Source organism: Neopelma chrysocephalum, unplaced genomic scaffold (assembly GCF_003984885.1).
Source record: "Neopelma chrysocephalum unplaced genomic scaffold, ASM398488v2 Primary Assembly neopelma1_97390, whole genome shotgun sequence".
Taxonomy (NCBI): domain Eukaryota; kingdom Metazoa; phylum Chordata; class Aves; order Passeriformes; family Pipridae; genus Neopelma; species Neopelma chrysocephalum.
The window spans coordinates 5,731,657-5,741,386 of NW_020926031.1; the positions used below are offsets into that span (position 1 = coordinate 5,731,657).

Genomic DNA, 9,730 nt, shown 5'->3' on the forward strand with positions numbered 1-9,730 from the left:
CACTAAAACTAAAAGCAGTGTGTGTGTGTGTGTGTGTGTGTTCCAACAAGACTTGTAATTAGAACCACCTTTTGTAGTGTCCTTCTCAGAAAATAATGATCTTACTGAAAAAACATTATGAAAATGACTAATATCTGGAATAATTGGAGACCAGTTCCCAAGCTCAGTGAGCTTTACTGGAGTGACACAGTGTTGTGGCAGTGTTGCCCAATTTCAGTATACTGGGTCAAAGCTTGTATCAGTTGTACCCATATCATAGCAAACTGTCCCTGCTGTGTAGCTTCAGGATAGAATTGGTACTCAGTTTGTGTGATGCATGTGCACGTCTAATCCTGAGAACTGTGTGCGTTGGGCCAGTAGCACAGACAGTGACCTTCATTTGTTTTCCCTGTGTAGTCACGATTTTGTCTTGCTTCTGTGGGTTCCCTTGGAATGCTGCACCATTTATCTGTTTAAGTGTCTTGAGACTACAGCCCTGGACTTTCCAAACCAAGCACAAACATCCCACTTATGCGTTTAGCAGTGAAATAAGTAATTTTTTCCCCAATTACATAAGTAAATTTTCTGTTCATTTAAGATTCCCAAGTTTTTGTTTGTCATCTTGGTCGTTTGATTAACACTGCACTTCATACCACAAATCCTTATGGACTGATCAAGCAGTTGCTGTCTTCACATCTGGATTTCAATAAATTTTTTCCATCACAACAGATGATGCAGATACTTGAAGTCTTTGTGAGACAGAGAAACTATTCCTACCTCAGGATGGATGGCACCACTGCAGTAGCTTCCAGACAGCCTCTTGTAACAAAATATAATGAGGTGAGGTGTTGCATCCCATACATGAATGACTATTAGTGAGTATGGCTAAGTTCTTGCATTCCTCTTCTGTGTGTTTTTAAATATACCACTTCAGGTTTGAGACACAAAACTGGGGAGTTATGTCAAATAAAACAACTTACTTAGTGAGACAGCAGAAAAAAGTCATCACTTCTTTCACTCTTAAATTTGGTTTTCTGCTAAGAAAAAAACCACAGTTGAGAAGGGGGAAAAGAAATTTTATTGGACAACAGTAAATGAAATTTAGATTAGACTACTTTTATTTGTCAAAACAGATACTAGACGAACAAGGAAATGTATTCCTTCTCTTGGCCCCCTTTGCATCTTTGTAAATAATGCTGATAATAAAAGATTTCAGGAATTAATTTATTTTTTTTAATGTTGCACTTCGGTAATTCTTGCTTTAGTAAATTCTCTCTTGTGTTATAGGACAAATCCATATTTCTTTTTCTCCTAACAACTCGTGTTGGTGGCATTGGTGTTAACTTGGTTGGTGCTAACCGGGTTATTATTTATGATCCTGACTGGAATCCCAGTGTAGACACACAGGTGAGGTTTTTTTAATTCATTCCATTTACCAGCTAAGCTGAAACAAAACCGAAGATGAAATTACATTTATCTCCTCAAATAGTGTTAAAGCACTGTGTAGCTCTTTCCAAGGTTGCTGTTCCCAGCAGTGGTCGCTTAGGGTGCAGTTCCACATTATGATATACTCTTGTGGCAAAGCCAATTTAAGTGGTTCCCACCACATCCCCTTTATGTTGTTACATCTTACCACTCTTCAATATTGTCAATTCTTGTAGTCTGTTTACAGTGCAATCAAACAAACAGTTCAAATGACCTGTGTTTTTAAAATGATTAAACCAGATGTTTCTGAAGGGAGAGTACAGCTGTGCAAGCTGTTGAACCGATATGACTGTTCGTGGTGACAATGGAGGGTAAGAAAAGGAGAACAAGTGTTGCTCAAATTGGCTTTGTCACTAGATAACAATATGTAGCTATGTCCTTTGAACACTGCTCTAAGCCAATATTGTTAGAAGTCATGCTTTATCTCAGGGTGTGATGGGACTCTGGTTCATCAGATCCCGCAGCAATATCTGGTGCTTATGTGTTTGAGAGGAAAAAACTTTTTGATAGAATCCTACATAGCTCTGAGATCTACATGTGTCTGACTTAGAGTGGTGTGTATTAGTGGTTGGTTCAAGATGTTTGTAGGAAAGCTTTCAGTTAAGAAAAAGAATAAAAATTCAAAAGAAAGGTGTATATTAAAGCTCTATTGTAAAATAGATCCCTACTGGAATAAGTCTATATAAACTACTTATTCTAGATACAAGTTCCAATTTTAATATAATTTTATTGATAATTTTTACATGGATTTCTTGGTACAGTTGGAGACTTGTCTTTCTACATATGTAAACTTTCTAAATCTTGTTCTTCTCCTTCTGAGTTAGTTGTCATAATGCTGTAGAAATACCACTTCTTGAACTATGTTAAGTGTCCAAACTAAGTTTGAAACAGTGTTATCATTAGCTCTCTGTCAGACACATGTTTAAGAGGCTAATGTCTGGTAACCAAACCTTTTGTGTTCCAGGCTCGGGAACGTGCTTGGAGAATAGGCCAAAAGAAAGAGGTGACTGTGTATAGGCTTCTCACTGCAGGTACTATTGAAGAGAAGATATACCACAGGTCAGTCAGAATGTTTTCTTAGATACAGCTGCATGCTCAGGAAAATGCTTGTAGTGACTCAAGGGGGTGCAACAGTGACATACCCAGTGTGCGTGTGCTCACGTGGCTTGTAACCCCCAAACTTGGTCATGATGGGCACATTGCAGAAAACTTTTTAAAATTTCTTCTGAGAAATGGACCTTCTTCTAGTATTAGACTCCCAACTTCAGGGCTGTGCTCCTCCCTCTCAGCTCCAAGACCCACCTGCTAAATGTACCTTATCAGTCTGTTCCAACATCTCTGTCCAGCACACACTGGAAAAGAGAGTATGAGGCATAGACAAAAAATAGTCAGCACCTTACTCAGAACGTGAGACTCAACAAGTCTGAAATGCAAATTGAAATCAAGTTCTTTACATTCTCCTTGGGATATATCAAGATATATGTGGTACATACATCCATTTACTACTGTGCAAACCCAATTTGATTTTATTCCCAAATCATTCCAAAGTGAAAGAATTAAATCCAAATAACCACCAGTCATATTCGTGTTATTTATTCCAAAATGTAGCTAAAACCTTTAAAGTTGCTTGCATTTTGGAATCAATGAAATCTTTTTGTTTTGCTTTCCAATTCATCTTTCTCAGTAGTTAGCTTCACTCACATGATTCCAAATGAATGTACATGGGAATCCTCTGTCTAGGCATTACTCTTCAGAACTGAAATATCCTTTTGGAAAACTCAGATGAATGAAAAGCTTTAAATGATGAAATGCCAGCACTTATTGAATGCCTTTTTTAATCTATTTTGCCACATGGACACAAAGCATCCGCTGTTGGTTGGCTTCCATCCCTCTGGCATACTTGTGTTTAAACAACACTGACCACATCAAGGAATTGGACTCTAAGGGTCAGCACAGCCATCAGAAATTTATTTCTTTCCAGAACTCTGCAATGGACTGTGAACTTAAAGCAATTGTCTTTTCTCTTTTCCTGTGTGTTCTTCCCTGCAAATATGTGATCATCATTGCAGGAAGCTATGAAGCTCAGAAAATCTTTAAAAACTTTATGAAGTCTTTTGGTGGATACTTGCAGTAGCTGACACTTATGTTTAAACTCAGTTTTCAACAACTGGATTTAAAAATAGTTTCACTATGTAGTGTAGACAGAGCCAAAACCATGATAAAAACAGTTCTAGAGAACTGATTTCCAGTTTTATTTAGGGCTGTATTTTTTGTAGAGAAAAAATAGCTTTTACTCTAGGCATTATGTAGTACTAATAGAGCATAGAAGTAGTTTTACCAATAATAGAAGATTTTTTGCATCTCAGTTCTCCCCCAGATTTGTTCCTGTTGGTCCTCTGCAGGTGGGCTCTCTTTTTCTCTTCCTCTTAACCACAAGTCTGATTTCCCTTTTCAGTGGCTGTCATCCAGTCATCACAATCAGACTGAGCTACTCTGTTGCTTTTGATCCCTCCAATCAATTGAACGTGTAAAAAGTTGTCATTTTAACAAGCTCTTGTTTTTCTTTCAGGAGCTTTCTGATAGTTTTATTGTAACATGCAAGCTTTTCAATTTTAATGGACAAAAAAAAAATACTAGCTGTGAAATTATTTATTGCTCAGTTAAGGGATGCCTCGTAGGACATCTCAGGATGGTGGTTACCTGTTGTGTTATGGGGCTGTTGCAAAATAATAAATCTCTGTGTTTAACAATTTCCTTGTTTGTTTTGAAAGTTACTAACTCAAGATTGTTTTGGAAACTAACATAATCTTCCCACTGCTTAATTGTTCTGCAGGGTAACATTTGTGCTTATACAGTTTTCTGTTTAAGTACTGTATTCAGTACTTAAACATAGCTAGACATTGTTTCATGCACAAAGTACTTTTTTTTTCTCGTTTTAGACAAATCTTCAAACAGTTTTTAACAAACAGAGTGCTGAAGGACCCTAAGCAGAATCGCTTCTTCAAATCCAATGACCTTTATGAACTTTTTACTCTGAACAGCCCAGATGTGTCTCAGGGGACAGAAACCAGTGCAATTTTTGCAGGTACATGTTTTTTTCTATTTGTTTAGAAGAAAAAAATGTTATAAGTGTTTGTTAAATGGATACTTATTTCATTCATCTCTCAGGTACTGGTTCAGATGTTCAAGTCCCAAAGCCATCTCATAATGGTACTTCTAAACGTGATCTCCATCTTGCAGAAAGCAGCTCACACAAGAAGAGCAAGTCCTCCAATTCCTGCTCAACCACACACGTGAAAGATTCTTCTTCTAAAGCAATAGAGACAAGTGAGGAAACCAAAGGAAATTTGGAATCCTTTGACCAAAACAGCTATGCAAAAGATAATGCACAAGCTACTACTGATACAAATTCACTGAATAAATGCAAGGAGGAACACTTGGAAAGTGGCAACAAATCTGTGTCCCAGTTGTTGCCATGCAATGCAGGGTCTTCAGAGGATGCCAAATGTCTGACTGCTGTGGTGGCTGATGAAGTACATGGAGCAGCTAATGCAAATGCCAAGGCAGATTTTAGCCTTACTTGTGATGCAGCTGGCTCCTCGGAAAAGCAGGATGCTAAAACTGAAGATGGGCAGGATGCTAAAACTGAAGATGGGCAGTTAGATAATAATCATTATAAATGTATCTCAAAAACAAAGCACAGGGTGGCTGTGCTGTCACATGAGAGCCACAAAGATGAGTTTAAGAAGAAACATCACAAAGATGCCAAATTTGAAGGAAAACGCATTCCTCATCTAGTGAAACAAAAACAGTACAGAAGGGAGAACAGTGAAGAGAAGGAGGAAGACTCAAAGAAAAATGATGATTATGTCTTGCAGAAACTTTTCAAAAAATCAGGTAACAGTTCTTGTTTTTAAACAGAGGTTTAACCTATGCAAGTGAGGGAAAGAGCAGTTCTGTTACTCTGATAGAGCTACAGTACAAAATTTATTATGTTACTGTGGTGAAACCTTAAGATGTTCATAATTTAAATGCTACATTTATGAATGTGCTAATTACCTTGGCACCAGCAGTTCAGATAGACCTGCACTTCTGGATATATAGAAGTAATGCAGTGTTTCTCCTGGAAATAAGGATGTAATCAACCTTCATTTACACAAGGGTTTCACTTCTGTCTGTCCTGTCCATAACAACGGAAATGATCAATTTACCCACATAATTGCCAGATCTGTTGTGAATAATGACCTCATCAGCACACCAGAAGTGATTTACTGTCAAATTGATTACTTAACTCATATAGAAAGGGGTTCTCGTTAGGAATTACTGTACTGATGTGCTTAATATAATCAACATGAGAAAGGAAAAATATTACTGTGGCATTCACTTAAAAAGTGAGTATTTGATTTTCATGTAAATTAGCAGATGTCCTCCTTCACCTTTTGAATCTTGTGGTTTTTAGGGGTACACAGTGTTCTGAAGCATGATGCCATTATGGAAGCTTCCAGTGTAGATCATGTGCTGGAGGAAGCAGAAGCAAGCAGAGTGGCCCAGAATGCCTTGAGAGCCTTAAAAATCTCTCGTCAGCAATGTTTAGGAGCTGCTTCTGGTGTGCCAACCTGGACAGGCATGAGTGGTCTTTCTGGTGCACCATCAGGAATAAAGTAAGTTCTGTCCTCACGCTGCTTTTTCAAAAACAGAAGAGTGAACTAGGATGTTACAGATTTATCTTTTTTTGCATTTGTTACTTGCAGTAACATGTATCAAAGTGGTGTTCATGTTTTATATTTAATATAGAGATAAAGGCACATTACAAGCCAAGGTAGTCTATTCTGAAGCACAAAGAAAGCATTATTGTTGCACAGTAGAACAGAAAACTTAGCAGAGGGCTCTTGAGAACCCTAAAACGCAAACCCAGTCTGTCTTTGGAAAAACTGTACTAGTCATTTTGAGAAGGATGTTTGATGGAGATAATTCTTTTTTGTGTTTTTAGGAGACGGTTTGGTCAAAAGAGAAACTCCATGCTGCTATCTCCACATGCCACTTGTGCATCACCTGCAAAGAAGCAGAAGGTAAGAGACATTTCTGTTTTAATAGCTAATATATGTGAAATGTTATGATTTATGCAAGAAATCTATTTTATACTGTAGATGTCTCATACACATTTGTTGTATGATTATGTAGAATTCTAGAATTTTTAGTCACCTGTGAATTTTTGGTTTTTCACGTTTTAATGAAATCTGATTGGATACAGCAGTCACAAATTGCACTGTAGTGTAGTTGTCTGTCTCAAGATCAGCAATGCTTTTCTTTCACTTCCTAAGTTCTAAAGTTGAGACCAGAATATATTACCTCTTTATTGTGTATTTCAGATGACTAAGTTTTGAGTGGTCGTGTTTATGGTTTAAGTCTAAACAACAGGCAGATTTTGTTTAACAGATTCTGTGGGTCTCAAAATACAACTTCCTCCATAGTCTGTATGTTTATTTGCAGGATGCAGATCCAATGAAGAAACAAAATATAAAGTGTAGTTCCAGTGAGCACTTCAATGGAAAATCTGGAGAATCGTCCAGTGCTCTAGACTCTTCATCTTTATTAGCTAATATGAGGGCAAGAAACCACTTTATTTCACCACAACAGACAAGGAATGAGGGAGATGAGAATCATCAGCCAGCACCCACCCCAGTCGAGGGTTCAACAGAATACGATGAACTGCTTGTGGATTTACGTAACTTCATAGCGTTCCAGGCGCGCGGGAACGGCGAGGCCAGCACTCAGGAATTATTGCGGGAATTTGAGTCCAAACTGCCTGCGGCGCACTCCTGTGTCTTCAGAGAACTTCTCCGCAATATCTGCACCTTCCACAGGACCCCAAACGGTGAAGGGGTCTGGAGGCTAAAGCCAGAATTCCAATGACCTTTGACAAACAAAGGCACCTCTCTGTCCACTTGGCCACCATTCTCCTCTCAAAGACTTACTGTTTGACTTTTAAAATTTACAAGTATTTTGTATTCATAATAATTACTATGAACAGTCAGTAGAGCAGGACTTGTTGCAGGCTTAGAGCTACCTTAATTTCTGATTTACACTATTTATATGAAAGTGCCATCTACCTCATAGATGAAACAATACAAAATAGCACCTTTTCTTTAAAAGAAATCTTAATATAAATAGGATTAAGAACATATACTGACTTTTTATTACAATAAGAACCATGGATGTTGCCATGAGTTGTAAGACTTTGATTTCTGTGAAATTCCGGAAAACTTCTTCCTTGATTTCCTGTTTGTTACTTGAATGGTCACGGGGCACACAGTGTACCATTAAAAAACAAGGTGGGGAGATGACAGTAGTTAACATGAGAGATTCACTTATGCTGCCAAGTGCATCAGAATCACTGTATGAAACTTTCATCAGTAGTGAGAATTTTGGTTTAATGTTGGTGCTTCAGTTGTTGCCAGTATCTAACATATACAGTATAACTTATATCACTAACTAACTTGAAAAATTAATTCTACTGTCATGAAGGTTTAATCATAAAAAATGGGAAGCCTGGCAGAATATTGAATTAACTGCCAATTGATAATTAAGGAAAACTTACTAAATTTCAGAACACCCACTTGCACCATAATCAGCAGTTCAGTTACAGTCCCATACAGCACTGGCAGGTGTTTGGTGCAGTATTTCTTACCACCGAGGTGATAGTAACTGTTATGTTTGTCACAGGTTGTGGACTGATAATTGAAATATCATTAAATGTTCATGTGTTTCACTGTGATTTATATCCAAAATGTTCCAGTTCCCTCCTGGCACTTAAGATTTTATACCTTGACATAGGCTGGGGTGTTAGTTGGTCAGAGGGGTGATGGTGTTACTGGATTTTACTAAACATAATCACTTTTGGATGGAGACATAGTTGGAACATATGCAGAAGTTACCTCTTCTGTAGGTAGGGAAAATATCAAACTTCTTGACAGTTGGATAAGTTCCAATACCCATTTTTTTCCCAAGGAAGGAAGAACTGGATCATTTGTAGCAAATCCGAGTATGACATTTGGTCTGTCTTCAAGGTACTTGTGTGCTACACAAGGAAATCTTAAGGGGGAAAATACAGATAGATTCTGTGAAGAAAACCACATTGTTGGAGCAACATTAAATTACTGTATGGCTCAAACTAGGAACAGTTAAATATGCCTAATGTCCTTCCTATCCCTAAGCTATTAAGAGAAGGGAAAGCTAAGCTACTTTTAGTTTTTGCTTACTGTGAAATTATCTTGTTTACTTTGAGTGAAAGTACAAATATTGAAAGATGAATGGTGAAACAAGAGTACAAACTATTACTTTCTAATAAAAAAAGCCTTTAGGAGACTTCCAATGGCTTTTCCTCTTGTTTTTGCTCAGTGATAAAGGATCTGTAGAAATGTGCAAGAAGTGGTTCTTCACTGTTTCAGTAACTGATCAACTGGCTTTTCAGAGACTAGAGTTGGACAGGGCAGACAATTCAAGAATCTGTTTTCCTTATGGTATTTGAAGGTGGGACTACTGCATCTTTTCCTAACATCTCTTTTTCTGATCCTGTTTATATTCACCTTCATTCCCTCTTTCAAGAGAAAGATGAAAGTAATAATTTAGGGTGTAGATCTGTTGATATGACTTTAATGGATCAGAAAAAGAGTAACATTGAAATTATTTTGCTCTTCTCTTCAAAGCTATAGGGAATTTGAATTGTTTGGTTGTCATGTCCCCATGCATCTCTACTTACCTGAAGAACAAACCAGAAATTCAGCAGTCAGCAAAGCTGCTGTTGTCACCTTATCTGTTAGTTTTGGTGTCCTGTTTTGTTTACTACTCCCAGTCTTAAAGACATAGTTCCTTTACTAAAGAGAGTTTGCAGCTTCTCGATGATCCGTTAATGTAAATAGACTTGCATGTACTTTTTATAAATCCTTGGCTTTTATGGACTTATTAAAAAAGGAAAAACAGAAGTGTGTTGTACAAGTCTTTGGGCACAGGGGAAGAGTGGGAGGCCATCTTTTCCTGTATAGTGTGGCACTGGCCAAATGATTTATATTATCTTTGATTATATTTCCATTTTTCATACAATTTCAAATTATGTTCCCTAGCAACTAGTTCTTTTCCAGTACTAGCATCTGTTTAAAATGTTTAATTGACTAAATTAGTGTAATACTCAAAAAATATTTTTACGTAGTTAAAACCATATGTGATTAAACATATACAGGCTGATTTATAGGTAAAAGTTTTTCTGGAA

The 9,730-nt window shown here is 37.3% G+C and overlaps 1 protein-coding gene across 3 annotated transcripts in view; it reads left to right on the forward strand.

The window, feature by feature from the left end:
* ERCC6 (ERCC excision repair 6, chromatin remodeling factor) overlaps positions 1-9,443 on the forward strand; it is a 47,780-nt gene extending 38,337 nt beyond the window's left edge. For all 3 annotated transcript variants that reach the window (XM_027672217.1, XM_027672218.1, XM_027672216.1), the window contains 8 exons: positions 709-819; positions 1,267-1,386; positions 2,429-2,523; positions 4,404-4,549; positions 4,633-5,361; positions 5,924-6,125; positions 6,455-6,533; positions 6,955-9,443. In XM_027672217.1, coding sequence (XP_027528018.1) covers positions 709-819; positions 1,267-1,386; positions 2,429-2,523; positions 4,404-4,549; positions 4,633-5,361; positions 5,924-6,125; positions 6,455-6,533; positions 6,955-7,377 — 1,905 coding nt within the window. In that variant the 3' untranslated portion in view covers positions 7,378-9,443. The remainder of the gene's footprint in view (positions 1-708; positions 820-1,266; positions 1,387-2,428; positions 2,524-4,403; positions 4,550-4,632; positions 5,362-5,923; positions 6,126-6,454; positions 6,534-6,954) is intronic.
* Positions 9,444-9,730: the final 287 nt, after the last annotated feature.